The sequence below is a fragment of the Seriola aureovittata genome, chromosome 17 (assembly GCF_021018895.1).
Source record: "Seriola aureovittata isolate HTS-2021-v1 ecotype China chromosome 17, ASM2101889v1, whole genome shotgun sequence".
Lineage (NCBI taxonomy): Eukaryota > Metazoa > Chordata > Actinopteri > Carangiformes > Carangidae > Seriola > Seriola aureovittata.
This window is the reverse complement of record NC_079380.1, coordinates 25,490,244-25,508,523: the sequence shown is the minus strand read 5'-3', so window position 1 is coordinate 25,508,523 and position 18,280 is coordinate 25,490,244. Positions and strand designations below refer to the sequence as shown.

The following is an 18,280-nucleotide window of genomic DNA, read 5'->3' as shown; positions in this document are numbered from 1 at the left end:
AGCACCTCCTCTTCGGCAGTGACCCCACCCCAACACTGTGATTGGATAACTGTAATTCTAACCTGATGAGTCTCAATACAAATGGAACCGTGTGATAGGTGGAGCAGGTTGGAGGCAGTTCTTAGCCTGTGAGACAGAGCTCAGGGTTTGAAACCCGGCATGCACTCAGGAGGATGAGGAGGATTAGAGCAGATTACAGAGCAGTTTATAACTGCAGAGAACAAGAGAGAAAACACACCAGTACAGACACAGGCACACTAACTGGACTAAGTGGACCAACCTGGACTAACAGGACTGGACCAGATGCAGTGAACTGGGACCAACTTGTCAGACTTAAATCTAAGTGGACTGAGCTGGGAGGAGGTGGTGGAGGGTTAAAGTGGACTGACCCAGGCTGAACTGGTCCTTACTGGTTCTTACTGGTCCTTACTGGTGTGAGCTGGTCTGGGGGAAGGGAAGTGGACAGATGGATGGTTTCCAAGCGTATGGGGCAGGGAAGGCGGGCGGTGCTTTTGACCCACTGACCTTCATCCGACAACCTCAGACTGTGGTGAGGATCCTCTGCTGGGTGAGTCTGATGATGTAATGATGATGTCCCAGTTTAACAATCAACCTCACTTTTGTTCAAGAGTGTTCAGGGGTGTATTCAGGTGTGTTCAGGTGTTCTGACTGATGACATACTGACTCTGGGAGGAGGTACAGGTACAGGTAGACTGTACCTGTTTTGATAGGTTAATGTTCTGACACCAGTTTCAGTTGTTCACTTTGTTTCTGTGGAATCAGGTTTTGTTCATCAGTTTGATGGATGAATACTACATTACCCATGAGCCTCGGCCGCTGTGTTAATCATAGTAAACTCAAAACTTTTCTTCATCATAGAACAAAACATGTTGCCATGGTTACTAAATTCACAGCTGATCCAGAGGACTTAGATTCAGTGTGTGTGTGTGTTGTCAGTGTTTCAGTCATGAGACTGGTGTTAACATTCCTGAGGTTCAACACAAGACTCCTCAAACAAAACCTCACTGTTTAACTCTGCTGCTGCTCTGATTGGACAGTTTGATGAATATGAGTCACACACAGTCGGTGACGTAACAGACAGTCAGTCACAAACAGACAGCCACAAACAGATGACCACACAACAATACGATTCCCTGAAGAAGCTGATTCTTCACCTGCTGTTTCAGAGCAATAAGATCAATGTTGTGATTGGCTGACACTGAAGCCCACACTGTCTGATGTACAAGCACCTTTTCAACACTTTGTGCAGCTGCAGAAACATGAGCCAGAACAGAGATGAACTTGCCCTCACAGTCTGTGAGACCAGGACCTCCTCCAACTGTTATCATCCAGCCTCTTCTACTAAGAATGAATGTATCTGTTAGCATTGAGCTAATTGTCTCCTCTGATCTTAGATCTTCTCCATTGTGATCCTGGGCTGTGTTGCTAACGAGGGTTACGTTAACCGGCCTGAAGAGGTGGAGGAATACTGCATCTTCAACCGTAACCACAATGCCTGCAACTACGCTGTCGCAATGGGAACACTGTGTTTTCTCTGCAGTGCTGCTCTCTTGGCGCTGGATGTTTATTTCCCACAGATCAGCGGCGTGAAGGACAGGAAGAAGGTCGTCATGGCAGACATTGGAGTTTCAGGTGAGACTCTGCTTCCTCAGGTTCTGTCACCTTTAAACAACCATGTGTAACCTGTGTTCTATGAGTTTTATAGACATTGCGTAACCTGTGTTCTCTGAGTTTAATAACCATGTGTAACCGGTGTTCTCTGCAGTTCTCTGGTCTCTGGTCTGGTTCGTGGGTTTCTGTTTTCTGGCCAATCAGTGGCAGGTTTCTAAAGAAGAAGACAACCCTCTGAATGAAGGAGCTGATGCTGCCCGGGCCGCCATTGTCTTCTCCTTCTTCTCTGTCTTCACCTGGGTATGTACCTGAACTATCACCTGACAGAATACAGCTCGCCAGAACCGTGTCACAATTTAGCAGCAGCTGTATTATAAGAAGCAGATACCGGACTCAAAGATGGATCCACTCATTCAAATGAAAGCTGTTCAGTGGGTTTACTTTAGTGTAGTGCAGTCCAGTTGAATTTACATTTTAAAATCAAAGAAAGTTTTACAAACATAAACCTCTTTTGATAAAACATTGTGTACTGTAATAGCCTGTTAACTGTAGATCATGTCCTGTCAACAGTTTTACACATGTGATGATCAGTGGGGGAACCAAATCACATCTATGAATCCATCCATGATCTACAAAGCAGAACAACCACAGAAGAACCTGTCAGGTCTTGGTTTTAGGTTCTGCCTCGTTTTCACTGTGTTTAACAAACCAGAACGTTTCAGATATCTATTGTTGAAAAGGTGATACTGTATGGAGACACCCGCACAACATTTTTATGTTCTGTTTGGTCAGAGAGTACATTAAGTAGAGTTAGTAAAGCGGTTCCTGAGCTCCTAAAACAGCTTCCCAAGTTCCTAAACACTTATCTCAGCTCGTAGAAAGGTTCCAGAGTTTTGAAAATGTTCCTAAGCTCCAAAGTTCCAGAGCTACTCAAATTTTCTTGATCTCCTAAGATGGTCCTGCCATTCTAGAAAAAACTACTGAGTTCCTCTAAAAAGGTTCCTTATGTGCCTGAAAAAAGGGCACTACATTGGAAAAGGGCTGGTAAGAGGTTTCCTAATGCGTTCTCCTGTTGTGTCTGGCTTCATCCTCAGCAGAACAGCTAATTCTCTTTAAATGGGTTCTCTTTAACAGTCGGTTCTCTAAAAGTCGGTTCTTTCTAACAGTCTGTTCTCTCTAACAGTGGGTTCTTTCTAACAGTCTGTTCTCTCTAACAGTTGGTTCCCTCTAACAGTCTGTTCTCTCCAACAGTCTGTTATCTAACAGTCTGTTCTGTTTAACAGTCAGTTCTCTCTAACAGTCTCATCTCTAACAGTCTCTTCTGTCTAACAATCGGTTCTACAACTGATCCTCTCTAATAACTGCCTCTCTCTAACTGCTGGTTCTCTCTAACAGTCTGTTCTCTAAAAGTCGGTTCTTTCTAACCGTCTGTTCTCTCTAACAGCCTGTTTTCTCTAACAGTCTGTTCTCTAAAAGTTGGTTCTCTCTAACAGTCAGTTCTCTAAAAGTCAGTTCTTTCTAACAGTCTGTTCTCTCTAACAGTGGGTTCTCTCTAACAGTCTGTTCTCTCTAACAGTGGGTTCTCTCTAACAGTCTGTTCTCTCTAACAGTTGGTTCCCTCTAACAGTCTGTTCTCTCCAACAGTCTGTTATCTAACAGTCTGTTCTGTTTAACAGTCAGTTCTCTCTAACAGTCTCATCTCTAACAGTCTCTTCTGTCTAACAATCGGTTCTACAACTGATCCTCTCTAATAACTGCCTCTCTCTAAAAGTTGGTTCTCTCTAACAGTCAGTTCTCTAAAAGTCAGTTCTTTCTAACAGTCTGTTCTCTCTAACAGTGGGTTCTCTCTAACAGTCTGTTCTCTCTAACAGTTGGTTCCCTCTAACAGTCTCTTTTCTAACAGTCCGTTCTGTTTAACAATCGTTTCTACAACTGATCCTCTCTAATAACTGCCTCTCTCTAACTGCTGGTTCTCTCTAACAGTCTGTTCTCTTAAAGTCGGTTCTTTCTAACAGTCTGTTCTCTCTAACAGTGGGTTCTCTCTAACAGCCTGTTTTTTCTAACAGTATGTTTTCTCTAACAGTATGTTTTCTAACAGTCTTTTCTCTAAAAGTCGGTTCTCTCTAACAGTGGGTTCTCTCTAACAGTCTGTTTTCTAACAGTCTGTTATCTAACAGTCAGTTCTCTCTAATAGCCTGTTTTCTCTAACAGTCTGTTCTCCAAAAGTCGGTTCTCTCTAACAACTGATCCTCTCTAATAACTGGCTCTCTCTAACAGTCGGTTCTCTAACAGTCGGTTCTCTCTAACAGTCTGTTCTCTAAAAGTCGGTTCTTTCTAACAGTCGGTTCTCTCTAATAGCCTGTTTTCTCTAACAGTATTTTTTCTAACAGTCTGTTCTCTAACAGTCTGTTCTCCAACAGTCGGTTCTCTAACAGTCTGTTCTCGAATAGTCTGTTCTTTAACAGTCTGTTCTCTGACAGTCGGTTCTCTAATAGTCGGTTCTCTAACAGTCTGTTCTCTAATAGTCTGTTCTTTAACAGTCTGTTCTCTGACAGTCGGTTCTCTAATAGTCGGTTCTCTAACAGTCTGTTCTCTAATAGTCTGTTCTTTAACAGTCTGTTCTCTGACAGTCGGTTCTCTAATAGTCGGTTCTCTAACAGTCTGTTCTCTAATAGTCTGTTCTTTAACAGTCGGTTCTCTAATAGTCGGTTCTCTAACAGAACTTCTTTCTAACAACATGTTGTTGTTGGAGATAAAATGTATATTTAAAGATGTGTAACATGTTTATTTCTTTTTGTTTATTTCTCTTTGTTTGTTTGTGTTTGTTTGTGTGTTTGTCTGTCTGACCTGTTTCTGTGGTTTTGTGATTTATTGTGTTTCTATTCATGTGTCTGTGATATGTTGTGTATTTATGTGTGATATTGTGCATGTTTATATAAATGTATTTGTGTGTGTTATGTTGTGTGTATATGTTATATGTTGTGTAGGGAGGTCTCACTCTGCTGTCACTGGAGCGTCTGAAGAGAGTGTCTTTCGAAGAAGAATACAACAAACTGTTCAGCCCTCCACTTGCCTGAAACGCACGCACACACACACACACACACGCACGCACACGCACGCACACACACACACACACGCACGCACACGCACGCACACACACACACACACACAAACACACAAACACACATGCACGCAGACCTACCTAACGTCACTTTTCTCCTTTAGCTAATCAGAGACAAGAATTCCTCTGCCTCCTCCTCCTCCTCAACTCAGTCAGGACTCTGATTGGTTGATCTAAGTGCCTGTCATCCAAAGTGCCTTCCTGTTACCATGGTAATAAAGTGATGCTGGTTTCCTCCTCAGATGAGAGCTGAAAAAAGTTCATGTTCTTACAGTGATGTCATGATGCTTGATGATGTCATAATGTATCCTGATTAAAGACAGTTTAACTTTAAGAGTTAATGTGACGTGTGTTTCTCTGTGATTGTGTGTGTGTGTGTGTGTGTGTGTGTGTGTGTGTGTGTGTGTGTGTGTGTGTGTGTGTGTGTGTGTGTGTGTGTGATCTGGTGTGTATATTTCTGTACGTGTGTGCTACCCTATGCTGACTCTTTGATGTCACTACAGTCATCATTTTGTCATAATGGTGTCATCAGATGAAATCAGATTAATATGTTAAAGGTGAAAGTCACTCGTCCCAGCAGCAGAGAATAAATACACTTGATCTTTCAGCATCCTTTTGAGTGAAAAGAGGGAAATAAAAGTGAAAAACAATAAAAACATTAGCTCATGTTGTAATGATGATGATGATGATGTAATACACCAATTAGCATACAGTATATAGACATCATCACATTGTATGATCATTCAGTCTAGTTGGTGACATCATATCCTCTATGATCATGTGTCAGTGTGTTTGTCTGACAGAAGCTCAACATTGACTTTTATCTAGTTGTAAGTCAGAGACACTTTTTACACCTTGGTGGTTTTCAGCTCTATATTTGAACCAGATGATTTTAGTAATCGGACGTCTGGATCTGAAAGTATCAGGAACAAGCTGAGGAAATGTTAGACAGCTCAGCTCCCAGCTGTTGGAGACGTCCTCTCCTGTGTCACCGAAGAGTGAATCTCTGATGTTTAAAGTCAAACTGTTTTATTCAGCGTTTCTACTGGTTTTAATCCCCTGGTCTGTTTGTTATGGAGAGGAGGACACCTCTATGGATAATTCAGCTGCTAGTAAAAACTTCCTCAATGTCTGGTTCATAAGTAATCAGAGAAACAATCAGAACAAAGGTTAGCATCAACCCAACCTCTCTAACCCTAACCCTGATGTCTCTGTCTTCCGTACAGCGTCAGTGAAACACAATCACACACACACACACACACACACACACACACATATATGTACACATAATCAGCTGGTGTGTTTGTTGTGGAGAGGAGGAAACCTCTTTGGATAATTCACCTTCTGGGAAAAACCTCCTGAACCACTGACACTGAAGGAATCAAACCAGGAGAAGCTGAAGACTACAAATCCCATGATCCCACGCTATTTCATGATGTCACCAAACACTTGGTTGGTTGAAGACGTGATTGACAGAGCTCTAGAGGAAGATGTTTGGCTGTGTATTTAAAATCCAGGTAGGGTATACTGCACTGGACAGTGACTGGCCCAGACAACAAACAGATTTAAAGAAACTTCATGTAGAGAACAGAAGAAGAGCAACCGTAAACACAAAATACAACAGGTGAAACCAGCAGGTAGGACATTAAGATATCGTCATACAGTATTAATAAAGTTTTGTCATTTGAATCTGTCTGCAGGCTGTCCAGGGTCTGCTGGGGCTCTACAGGTTTAAACTGGGGGCCAACAACGTCACCTTCAATCAGGACTACGTAGACCCTAACCAACAGAACCCTCCTGAAGCTCCTCCCACTGAGGAGTAGAGGCACCGCCCATCGACGAGTAGAGGCTCCGACCACCCATGAGTAGAGGGGGGGCTTGAACAGTGATACATTCTGGGTAGTTGTGTATGGTGATAGGTCATATTTAGGAAACAGAATTGGACTAAAAAATCACCAGGTTTATAGTCCAATGATGTCACTCACCAGGGGGCGTGTACTCTCCGTCAGTAGCAATTCAGAGTTCAGAACATGAGTGAAGAATAAACAGTCTTAAAACTTTGATTTTAAACGCACACAGAGTTCATTGGAAAGAAAATCATTTCCTCCCAACAATGCTACTTTGTTAGCAAAATGTGCTAACTAACCAACTAATGTTAGCCTGTAAGCAGCAAAGGTTAGATAGCCAATCAGACAAATCAGATGAAGTTAGCCACTGAGCTATCATTTACTATCATTTACACACTGTGAACTGAGTCAGACTTGAACCATGTGTTGATCTGGTTCAGTGTGACATCACTTCCTGATGATGTCATTATCTCTGATGTCCATCCAGAATAAAAAAGAGTCTGCAAAACTTCATTCAGAATCCTCGTGTTGTTAAGTTTTTTCAGTATCACAGTAAAACATAATACACTGACAGCTGATCACTGCTGATCACAGCTGATCACTGCTGATTCAGACTGAAGATCACAGGGCTCATAGAGAAGCAGCATCAGCTCCACTCTCTGTTTAAACCTGTTAATTTAAATTCACAAACTGATACATTTCTCCAGCCTTAATACAGATAACAAAGGTGATCCAGGTAACAAACGTGGTACAGGTAGCAAAGGTGGTACAGGCAGCAAAGGTGGTACAGGTAACAAAGGTGATACAGGTAACAAATGTGATACAGGTAACAAAGGTGATACAGGTAACAAAGGTGATACAGGTAACAAAGGTGATCCAGGTAACAAAGGTGGTACAGATAACAAAGGTGATACAGGTAACAAATGTGATACAGGTAACAAAGGTGATACAGGTAACAAAGGTGATCCAGGTAACAAAGGTGGTACAGGTAACAAAGGTGATACAGGTAATAAAGGTGATACAGGTAATAAAGGTGGTACAGGTAATAAAGGCAAGTGTCTCATCACAGACACTGACTGCTCTGTCTGTTCATTCAAGAAGTGCAGCTGAAGTTTTCTCTGATCCTGGTCCTGGTCCAGTCAGACTTGGACTCATCAGAGAAGAATGAAGCATTAAATTAACTCTGTGATTGCTGTGACTCACTGTCCTGTCTTTGAATCAGAGCTGATTCACTTTGTTGACAGTCTGAACCTGACTGAGGAGGGAAAGTGAAAGTAAAACTCTGACCTGGTTTGACTTTAACAATCACATTGGATCAGTTTGACAATCAGCAACCAGGAGCAGGACTGGTTCTTCAGATCTACTAATCCACACTAACATATTATTGTCACGCTAAACACAACAGTTTATTCTCATCCCGCCTGAACACCATTGCGCTCTTATTTTGAAGTTATATAAACCATACACTTCAGTGGTTTCTGTGAGTGTTAATGTAACTACAGGTAAACAGTGTCATAAATAATTTACTTTAATTAAAATAATACTAATAACGTCAGAATGTGATGAATCTGTATAGCATGTTTTCTGTTTCCCTCAATTTTGACCAGCTTTGTGTCTTTTTCATGTCAAATATTATTTTGTTGTTTTTATTCCATTTTCTTTTCAGGCCATCCGTCCATCCATCTCATTCTCATGGACACGATATCTCAGTAACGCCTTGAAGGACCTTATTCAAACATTCACCTGGACTCAAGGATGAACTGACGATGATTCATTTTGGTGGTCAAAGCTCAAAGGTCAAGGTCAGTGTGACCTCACAAAACACTTTTAGCCATAACTCACTCAAGACTTCACACAAATGGTCAATATTTTCTAGGACTGTGGACAAACAAGATGTGACCTGAGACTGGTCTGAGGGGAGGAAGAGGAGATTCTAGTTTTCAGTATTTAACTCTTTAGTGTGAAAACTAAATAAAAATATGAGAAATGAAGAGTTTCTAAACAATCTGCATCACCTCATTTAAACTCATCACATCATTCTTTCTTCAAATTCATCTTTTATTTATTTTGTGCTGCTGATGCACATGAAGATCTTCTGAATAAAACCAGTCGTGGCAGGTTTGGTCTCTGTGGTTTGTAAAGATCATCATGTACAGTTGTGCTCATAAGTTTACATACCCTGGCAGAATTTCTGATTTCTTGGATTTTTCAGAGAATATGAATGATAACATAAAAACTTTTCTTTCACTCATGGTTAGTGGTTGGGTGAAGCCATTTATTATCAAACAACTGTGTTTGCTCTTTTTAAATCATAATGACAACAGAAACTACCCAAATGACCCTGATCAAAAGTTTACATACCCCAGTTCTTAATACCGTGTGTTGCCCCATTTAACATCAATGACAGCTTGAAGTCTTTTGTGGTAGTTGTGGATGAGGTTCTTTATTTTCTCAGATGGTAAAGCTGCCCATTCCTCTTGGCAAAATGCCTCCAGTTCCTGTAAATTCTTGGGCTGTCTTGCATGAACTGCACGTTTGAGATCTCCCCAGAGTGGCTCAATGATATTGAGGTCATGAGACTGAGATGGCCACTCTAGAACCTTCACTTTATTCTGCTGGAGCCAATCACAGGTCTTGGCCTTGTGTTTTGGATCGTTGTCATGTTGGAACGCCCAAGTACGTCCCATGCGCAGCTTCCGGGCTCATGAGTGCAAATTTTCCTCCAGTATTTTCTGATAACATGCTGCATTCATCCTGCATCAATTTTGACCAAGTTTCCTGTGCCTTTGTAGCTCACACATCCCCAAAACATCAGCGATCCACCTCCGAATGTCACAGTAGGAATGGTGTACCTTCCATCATAGGCCTTGTTGACTCCTCTCCAAATGTAACGTTTATGGTTGTGGCCAAAAAGTTCCATTTTGGTCTCATCACTCTAAATGACTTTGTTCCAGAAGTTTTGAGGCTTGTCTCGGTGCTGATTGGCGTATTGTAAGCGGGATGCTTTGTGGCATTTGCATAGTAATGGCTTTCTTCTGGCGACTCAACCATGCAGCCCATTTTTCTTCAAGTGCCTCCTTATTGTGCATCTTGAAACAGCCACGCCACTTTTTTTCAGAGAGTCCTGTATTTCAGCTGAAGTTATTTGTGGGTTTTTCTTTGCATCCCGAACAATTTTCCTGGCAGTTGTGGCTGAAATTTTTGTTGGTCTATCTGACCATGGTTTGGTTTCAACAGAATCTCTAATTTTCCACTTCTTAATTAGAGTTTGAACACTGCTGATTGGTCCTTGGATATCTTTTTATATCCCTTTCCTGTTTTAAACAGTTCAACTACCTTTTCCCGCAGATCCTTTGACAATTCTTCTGCTTTCCCCATGACTCAGACTCAATGACCTTTTATACACACACACTGATTACAAGCAAACAGATCACAGGTGAGGATGGTTACCTTAAGTAGCCATTCAAACACATTTGTGTCAACTTGTGTGCATGTTATCCGGCCAAAATCTCCAGGGTATGTAAACTTTTGATCAGGGTCATTTTGGTTGTTTCTGTTGTCATTATGATTCAAAAAGAGGAAACACAGTTATTTGACAATAAATGGCTTCACCCAACCACTAACCATGAGGGGAAAAAAAGTTTTTCTCTTATCATTCATATTCTCTGAAAAATGGCCAAAAAATCACAAATTCTGCCAGGGTAAACTTACTAGCACAACTGTAGATAGTATGATGTGAAGTTATTAAAGTTGCAATGAGCCCCTCTGTGTCACATCCTGTTTTATTTTGAAATAATTCACTGTATGAGTTTTTTTTTTTTCAGGTGGCAAAACGTTGTGTTTGGGTTCTGCGTTTTCTCTGGTTCTAACAGGATCAGCTCTGTGTGTGTGTAACAGAAGAACATGTTGAACTCAGTGGAACCTGTGAATAGAACCTGAGTTCTACCTGAATTTAAATGTGTTTCCACAGGTTGAATGTGTTCAGACATGTTGTATTACGGTATGTGTGTGTGTGTGTGTGTGTGTGTGTGTGTGTTTGTGTGTGTGTCTGTGTGTCTGTGTGTGTGTGTGTGTGTGTGTGTGTGTTTGAGCTATAGATGGAAACTGTACTAACACACATGTTGAAACATGTCACACTCAGTAGAAGCTGTTAATGTACATTACATCAGAACAGTTTCTTGCTGCAGCCCTATCACTGTGATGTGTAATGTACCTCTGTTGATTATGTTTATTATGTGTATGTTCATTCAAAAAAAAAGTATTATATATGTTTAATATATACATTTGTTATGTTTATCATATGTATGTATGTTTTTTTTAATACATATTTAAATGATATATTTGTATGTTAGGTTGTTGAAACTGAACTTCTATGCTTCTTTCTTCAAATGTTTTTTCTAAACGTCTGTTTAAACTATAAAACTGTCCAATTTGAATCTCCATGTGACGTTTGTCTTTTGCTGTGATTTGATTGGCTGTGGTTCCTGTCAGTCAGACCTGGTGTGACCTAATTGTCTGATCACCATCAGTTGTTACAGGCTGTGACACTGTCTCACTGTTGATGATCTGACTGAGGCAAAGAGGGACACTGTAACAACCTGCGGGAAGTCAGTGTGTGTGTGTGTGTGTGTGTGTGTGTGTGTGTGTGTGTGTGTGTGTGTGTGTGAGTGCTTGCGTGCGTGCGTGTGTTTGTGTGCATTTCAGGCAAGTGGAGGCCTGAACAGTCTGTTGTATTCTTCTTTGAATGACAGCAGGGATAAACAACTGTTAGAGAACCTGCTGTTACAGAAAAGAATGCTGGAGAGAACCGACTGTTAGACAGAACAGATAGTTAGACAGAACAGACTGTTAGAGAGAACCGACTGTTAGAGAACAGACTGTTAGAGAGAATAGACTGTTCAGCAGAACAGACTGTTAGAGAGAACTGATTATTAAAGAGAACAGACTGTTAGAGAACCAGCCGTTAGAGAGAACAGACTGTTGGAGAGAACAAAATATTAGAGAACCGACTGTTAGAGAACAGACTGTTGGGGAGAACCGACTGTTAGAGAGAACTGACTGTTCGAAAAGAGATTGTTTGAGAACCAACTGTTAGAGGGAACCAACTGTTAGAGAGAACCAACTGTTAGATAACCGACTGTTAGAGAACAGACTGTTAATGAGAACCGAATGTTAGAGAGAACCGACTGTTAGAGAGAACAGACAGTTAGAGAACCAGCTGTTAGAGAGAACAGACAGTTAGAGAACCAGCTGTTAGAGGACACCAACTGTTAGAGAGAACTGACTATTAAAGAGAACAGACTGTTAGACAGAACAGACTGTTAGAGAACCGACTGTTAGAGTCAACCGACTATTAGAGACAACCGACTATTAGAGAACAGACTGTTAGAGAGAACAGACTGTTAGAGAACGGACTGTTGGAAAGAACCGACTGTTTGACAGAACAGACTGTTAGAGAGAACCGACTGTTAGAGAGAACAGACAGTTAGAGAACAGACTGTTAGAGGACACCAACTGTTAGAGAGAACTGACTATTAAAGAGAACAGACTGTTAGACAGAACAGACTGTTAGAGAACCGACTGTTAGAGGGAACAGACTGTTAAAGAGAACCAACTGTTAGAGAGAGAACAGACTGTTAGAAAGAGAACAGACTGTTAGAGAACAGACTGTTAGAGAGAACCAACTGTTAGAAAGAGAACAGACTGTTAGAGAGAACAGACTGTTAGAGAACAGACTGTTAGAGGGAACGACTGTTAGAGAGAACCGACTGTTAGAGTGAACCGACTGTTAGAGAGAACCGACTGTTAGAGAGAACCGACTGTTAGAGAGAACCGACTGTTAGAGTGAACCGACTGTTAGAGAGAACCGACTGTTAGAGGGAACCGACTGTTAGAGGGAACAGACTGTTAGAAAACAGACTGTCAGAGAACCAACTATTAGAGAACCCACTGTTAGAGAACAGACGGTTAGGGGGAACAGACTGTTAGAGAGAACCGACTGTTAGAGTGAACCGACTGTTAGAGAGAGAACAGACTGTTAGAGAACCAACTGTTAGAGGGAACAGACTGTTAAAGAGAACCAACTGTTAGAGAGAGAACAGACTGTTAGAGAGAACCGACTGTTAGAGTGAACCGACTGTTAGAGAGAACCGACTGTTAGAGTGAACCGACTGTTAGATAGAGAGAACAGACTGTTAGAGAACAGACTGTTAGAGGGAACGACTGTTAGAGAGAACCGACTGTTAGAGTGAACCGACTGTTAGAGAGAACAGACTGTTAGAGAACAGACTGTTAGAGGGAACAGACTGTTAAAGAGAACCAACTGTTAGAGAGAGAACAGACTGTTAAAGAGAACCAACTGTTAGAAAGAGAACAGACTGTTAGAGAACAGACTGTTAGAGAAAACAGACTGTTAAAAAGAGAACAGAATGTTAGAGAACAGACTGTTAGAGAACAGACTGTTAGAGAGAACAGACTGTTAGAGAACTGACTGTTAGAGGAACAGACTGTTAGAGAACAGACTGTTAGAGAGAACAGACTGTTAGAGAACTGACTGTTAGAGAACAGACTTTTAAAGAGAACCAACTGTTAGAGAGAACAGACTGTTAGAAAGAAAACAGAATGTTAGAGAACAGACTGTTAGAGAGAACCAACTGTTAGAAAGAGAACAGACTGTTAGAGAACTGACTGTTAGAGAGAAAAGGCTTAGATTGGAACAGATGCTCATCCTTTGTGTGTGTGTGTGTGTGTGTGTGTGTGTGTGTGTGTGTGTGTGTGTGTGTGTGTGTGTGTGTGTGTGTGTGTGTGTGGTTTAAATTAGAGCAAAGTTCAAGTTGTCAGTTTTCAAAATGCTTTAATTTGGTTTAATTTAAATAGAAGACACAAACAAACCGAATTTAAGTAAAGAACAAAAATAGTAAAAAAAAACAAAAATACAAAAAATACAAAGAAACAAAAATACAAAAAAAAGAAAAACATAAATATAAAAGTATCAAAATTTATTTAAATAAATAGATAAATAAATAAATAAATAAATAGGTCAATAAATAAATAAATAAATAAATAAATACTGATAATCAATATAAGTAATTCACTTTTGGGCGTGGCCTCTGTCATTAACGGGCGTTGTCTCTGTCGTCAGTGGGCGTGGTCAATGTCAAGCTCTCCGGGCGAAGCAGCTGTGATATTTGTGAAGGGCGGTCTTTAGGACCCAGAGGACATCTCTCCTCAGAGCCTTCCAACCACAGGCAGCGCTGTCCTGTGACACACAGAGACACCCCCCCCCCCAGCTCCGATTGGTCAACACATTCTGACTGACAAACTCATCATCCAATCATTATGCATGTGTTAAATCTGAAGAGTTGCTTTGAATTATTTATAATTATTTATTTACAAATGACATAAACAAACAACAATCAATGAACATTTAAGCGATGAATGAAAATTGATGAAAAACTTAATTAGATAAATAAATGAAATGATTATAACATATTCATAAAATTTGTTATATGTTATAATTCATATAATTTATGTGGAGTTTTTTCTTAAGTATTTGGTTTTTCAAAGTAAAATCTGTGATGGTGAAACAAACAAGATGTTTACCTGTTGCTGCACAACAGCTGTGACGTTGCTGAAGTAAGAAGACAGCACACCTGGAGCCTCGGCGGTGGCCAGCTACAGAGAGAGAGGGGGAGGTGAATAAGCAGTGACACAGGGACGGGGTGGTCTCTGAGGATCCTCAGGTGTGATACTCACACAGCTTCCCTTCTCCACCAGTCCATACTGCAGGTTCAGGAAGTCAGCGAGTTTCTTACTGTCCCAGGTGACTCCGCCCTCTCCGACAGGTAAGTCCAACTCCTGAAACAACTCCTGCGTCTCCCGCAGAGTCTCATACACCACCCATAATGCCTGGCGGCACTGCAGGGAACCAATTAGACATCAGAGTTTCAAACTGTTTGAACATAAAAATACATCTCTTTGATTTGCTGAGAGGCTCAGGTGAGGTCAGAGGCTTACCTGAGGGTGACTGACTGTGGCAGCAGGGAAGGCAGAGTCAGGGAAAGAGATGTTAACATTGTACTGCATGCAGTGGACAGGAAATCGCCCCCCCTACAGGACAGACAGGAAACAGTTCAGACCAGACTGACGTCAGCTAAGACTAAAGCTAAACTACTGAAAGCACAGGTGAAGGGGCAGGGTCTTACCAGGTCTCTGAGCAGGTTGTGAGTGGTCTGGACAACGTCTTCCAGCAGCTGGCAAGTCGGCATGGCAACCACCATCAGCTGGAGGCTGCAGAGCTGCAGAAGGATGAGGGCGACTGAAGAGGACTTCATTGTTCTGGGTCTGATGGTCTTCAGCGGGTCCTGGTTGTTCTGGTCCTGAGGTTCAGAAACAGATCTCAGTTTTAGCTGAAGTTTTAAACAAAGACAAACTGACATTCTGAGTTTTAAAAAACTCCACCTGAACTGGTCCTGGTCCTGATCCTGGTTCTTCAGGCGGTCTTGGTCAGAGCTGGACTGAGCTGGACTAAGATGCTTCAGGTGTGCTGAATGAGCCAGCAGCTTCAGGTGAGTTCAGATAACCTGGAACAGAGAGGAGCAGATTGGACGAATCAGTCAATCAGAGGCCGTCTACCTGTGTGAGTCATCAGACCACAGAGACTATAATCCCAAACACAGTGGCAGAGACCTGGACCAGGACCAGGTGAGTCACTGCAGGTTCATTCAGTTACAAAAGATTAATGAATAAGTGTCTTTGTCTCCAAACGTTCGACAGTCTGATCCTGATCTGACTGTGGTCTGGTCCTGGTCTGGTCCTGATCTGATCCTGGTCTGATCCTGGTCTGATCCTAATCTGATCCTGATCTGACCGTGGTCTGGTCCTGATCTGATCCTCATCTGACTGTGGTCTGGTCCTGGTCTGGTCCTGATCTGATCCTGGTCTGATCCTGGTCTGATCCTAATCTGATCCTGATCTGACCGTGGTCTGGTCCTGATCTGATCCTCATCTGACTGTGGTCTGGTCCTGATCTGGTCCTGGTCTGATCCTGATCTGATCCTGGTCTGATCCTGATCTGACCGTGGTCTGGTCCTGATCTGATCCTCATCTGACTGTGGTCTGGTCCTGGTCTGATCCTGATCTGATCCTGATCTGATCCTTATCTGATCCTCATCTGACTGTGGTCTGATCCTGGTCTGGTCCTGATCTGATCCTGGTCTGATCCTAGTCTGATCCTGATCTGATCCTGGTCTGATCCTGATCTGATCCTGATCTGACCGTGGTCTGGTCCTGATCTGATCCTCATCTGACTGTGGTCTGGTCCTGATCTGGTCCTGGTCTGATCCTGATCTGATCCTGATCTGATCCTGGTCTGATCCTGATCTGACCGTGGTCTGGTCCTGGTCTGATCCTGGTCTGGTTTGGTCCTGGTCTGATACTCGTCTGGAACCACGAGTCTGGTTCCAGTATGAAAGATGAACTCTGACCTGAGTCCGTCGCAGCTCAAGCTCCAGGTTCAGAGCGATGGAGAGGACGTTGATATTTATCTGGAGGACGCCGCGTCATGTGACACAGTTGCCATTCGTCATGATAACGTAGCTCGATTTCTGATGAACAGGTTTCCCTGTTCAGCGCTTCAGAGACGTCAAGCGTCATGGCGCAGATGGAAACTGAAGTCATAGATGTCGGTTTCATTTCAGCGCCAGCAGCAGGGTGGGAACGGGTTTCCATTCAGGCTGGAAACTTCAACCTTCAATCAAAGGTTCCTCCTCAGTGAGATGGACTGAAAGTGAGAGAGCTGCTGAGTCACAGCGATCAGGGACTGCTGGACTGTGTCAGACCAGGACCAGGACCAGGCTTCACTCTATCTCTGAGCTGAAATGAAACTTATCTGTTCATCATTATTTCTATTAGCTCTGTTTCCATCTGCGCTGCGATGCTCGACCTGCTGACGTCAACACTTTGAGCCTCGACATGGAGACGCTCATTCACTCAGACTGAGATTCAGACTGTGACCGTTTGATGCTGTTTGTTCAATTACTGCCAAGACTCCTCATATTATCTTAATTATTATTATTATTATCATTATTATTATTATTGTTATCATTACAGATTGTTTTGAAGGGAAGAACTAAGGTTAATTAAGATTGAACATTAGAAAGAACTGATCGCCACAGGTGTTTGTTGTTTCCTTTCAGTCAAACTGACCCCTCAGATTCACCTGGTGATCCTCTGGAGGGGCCCAACCCTGGGTTGGGAACCAGTAATTGAAGTGTATATGACATAGTGAAAGCAGCTCCACCTACATAGTACTTTTATTGTGATACTTTAACTGCAGGAAGTACTTTTATTGTGACACTAACTGCAGCAGCTTTATTTAAAACAATAAAACTGAACAAAAACAAAGTAAACAGAGAATTTCACAGTTTATAAAGTTTACATCACTGATCCTGAACTTGTGATCAGTTTGACATTTTAATGATTATTGACTGTTTTTTATTTTTAAAGTTCAGTGTTTAGTTTTTTTAATTCATTTTAAAACTAAAATTTTTCAAACTGAACCAGAAAAAAATAATCTTTGTTAGTTTTCTCCTCATTACTCTGCAAACACAAAATGAACACATGACACAAACTCACTGTCTGCTGGAGGTGCTGGAGGTCCTGGAGGTTTTGGAGGTTGGAGGTCCAGGAGGTTTTGGAGGTGCTGGAGGTCCAGGAGGTTTTGGAGGTTGGAGGTCCAGGAGGTCTTGAGGTAGAGGTACTGGTCTTGGTTGCTCTGGGTGCTGGTCTTGGTTGCTCTGGGTGCTAGTCTTGGTTGCTCTGGGTGCTAGTCTTGGTTGATCTGGGTGCTGGTCTTGGTCCCTGCAGTTTAAATAAATCCTGATCCTGGACAGAAACTGAAACTCTGATGCTTTGAAAGCAAAAAATTCTACGAAATCTGGAAAATTTCCCTTTTCACCCCCCCCCTCCCCTCCCCCCACCCCCCCTCCCCAGCTGAGTGCCAGGCAGTGTAGTATATCATTATGACTGTTCATACAACACTACCTCACATGGATCATAGAAACAAGTATAAGAAATAGGAATTATTAAGGAGTAAAACTCGGCAAAAGTATGTGGACAAAGGAAGTTGCAGATAGATTTATTAAAATGGGATGAACACGAAAGTGTGTCCATATACTTTTGGCCAAAATGTGTTGAGTTAGTGTTGGAAATACGCTACATGGCCCAAAGTATGTGGACAGCCAAAGTGCACCACAGGGCAACACTAATGATTGATTCAGGTGCTCATCAATGACACTTTAATGTGTTTATTGATCTGTGACAAGTTTGCTGAGATGAGGTTTTTACTCAGAATTAGGATCCGAATCAGAATCTGGTTTATTGCCAAGTAGGTTTTCAACATACAAGGAATTTATTTTGGTGTTTTTGTTCATGACAATAAACATAGAAGAAAAGAAATATAAACAAATATGAAACAGGCGAGTTCTGCAGACATCATAAATAGAAACATCAATAAAATAAAATATTTACAATGTAAGATGAATTAATGAATGAATGATTTGGTTATAATACATGAAGGGGGGATTAAAGAATGATCTAAAAACCAGATCAGCAAGGTTCATGATGGTTTGATTTGACTTGATTTGATTTGGTCTTTGAAGCTGCTGAACACAGTTTCTAT

At 41.8% G+C, this 18,280-nt stretch overlaps 2 protein-coding genes across 3 annotated transcripts; one reads left to right on the top strand and one right to left on the bottom strand.

The window, feature by feature from the left end:
* The first annotated feature begins 257 nt into the window (after positions 1-257).
* On the top strand, positions 258-7,071 carry syngr1a (synaptogyrin 1a). Of its 2 annotated transcripts, none has more exons than XM_056401911.1 (4): positions 258-568; positions 1,416-1,653; positions 1,787-1,932; positions 6,454-7,071. In XM_056401911.1, the coding sequence occupies exons 1-4, from the start codon at positions 467-469 to the stop codon at positions 6,574-6,576; spliced, it is 609 nt and encodes a 202-aa protein (XP_056257886.1). In that variant the 5' UTR covers positions 258-466; the 3' UTR covers positions 6,577-7,071. The 2 variants fall into 2 exon arrangements, with proteins under 2 accessions (XP_056257886.1, XP_056257887.1); XM_056401912.1 differs by lacking the exon at positions 6,454-7,071 and adding an exon at positions 4,620-4,979.
* Positions 7,072-13,492: 6,421 nt separating this feature from the next.
* On the bottom strand, positions 13,493-14,933 carry ifnphi3 (interferon phi 3). Its single transcript, XM_056402447.1, has 5 exons — positions 14,805-14,933; positions 14,617-14,709; positions 14,356-14,517; positions 14,203-14,274; positions 13,493-13,858 (listed from the first exon to the last, which is right to left on the bottom strand). Exons 1-5 carry the CDS (start codon positions 14,931-14,933, stop codon positions 13,757-13,759), a joined length of 558 nt encoding a protein of 185 aa, XP_056258422.1. The 3' UTR covers positions 13,493-13,756.
* Between the last annotated feature and the right edge of the window lie 3,347 nt (positions 14,934-18,280).

What these genes read in the sequence shown, in the direction of transcription:
- syngr1a (XM_056401911.1), top strand. Translation starts at nt 467, where the DNA reads ATGGATGGTTTCCAAGCGTATGGGGCAGGGAAGGCGGGCGGTGCTTTT. An exon ending in TGGTGAGGATCCTCTGCTGG is followed by an intron (nt 569 to 1,415) that starts GTGAGTCTGATG and finishes CTCTGATCTTAG; the next exon opens with ATCTTCTCCATTGTGATCCT. An exon ending in GGCAGACATTGGAGTTTCAG is followed by an intron (nt 1,654 to 1,786) that starts GTGAGACTCTGC and finishes TGTTCTCTGCAG; the next exon opens with TTCTCTGGTCTCTGGTCTGG.
- ifnphi3 (XM_056402447.1), bottom strand. Translation starts at nt 14,933, where the DNA reads ATGAAGTCCTCTTCAGTCGCCCTCATCCTTCTGCAGCTCTGCAGCCTC. An exon ending in ACAACCTGCTCAGAGACCTG is followed by an intron (nt 14,710 to 14,804) that starts GTAAGACCCTGC and finishes TCTGTCCTGTAG; the next exon opens with GGGGGGCGATTTCCTGTCCA. An exon ending in CAGCTGTTGTGCAGCAACAG is followed by an intron (nt 13,859 to 14,202) that starts GTAAACATCTTG and finishes TGTGTGTCACAG; the next exon opens with GACAGCGCTGCCTGTGGTTG.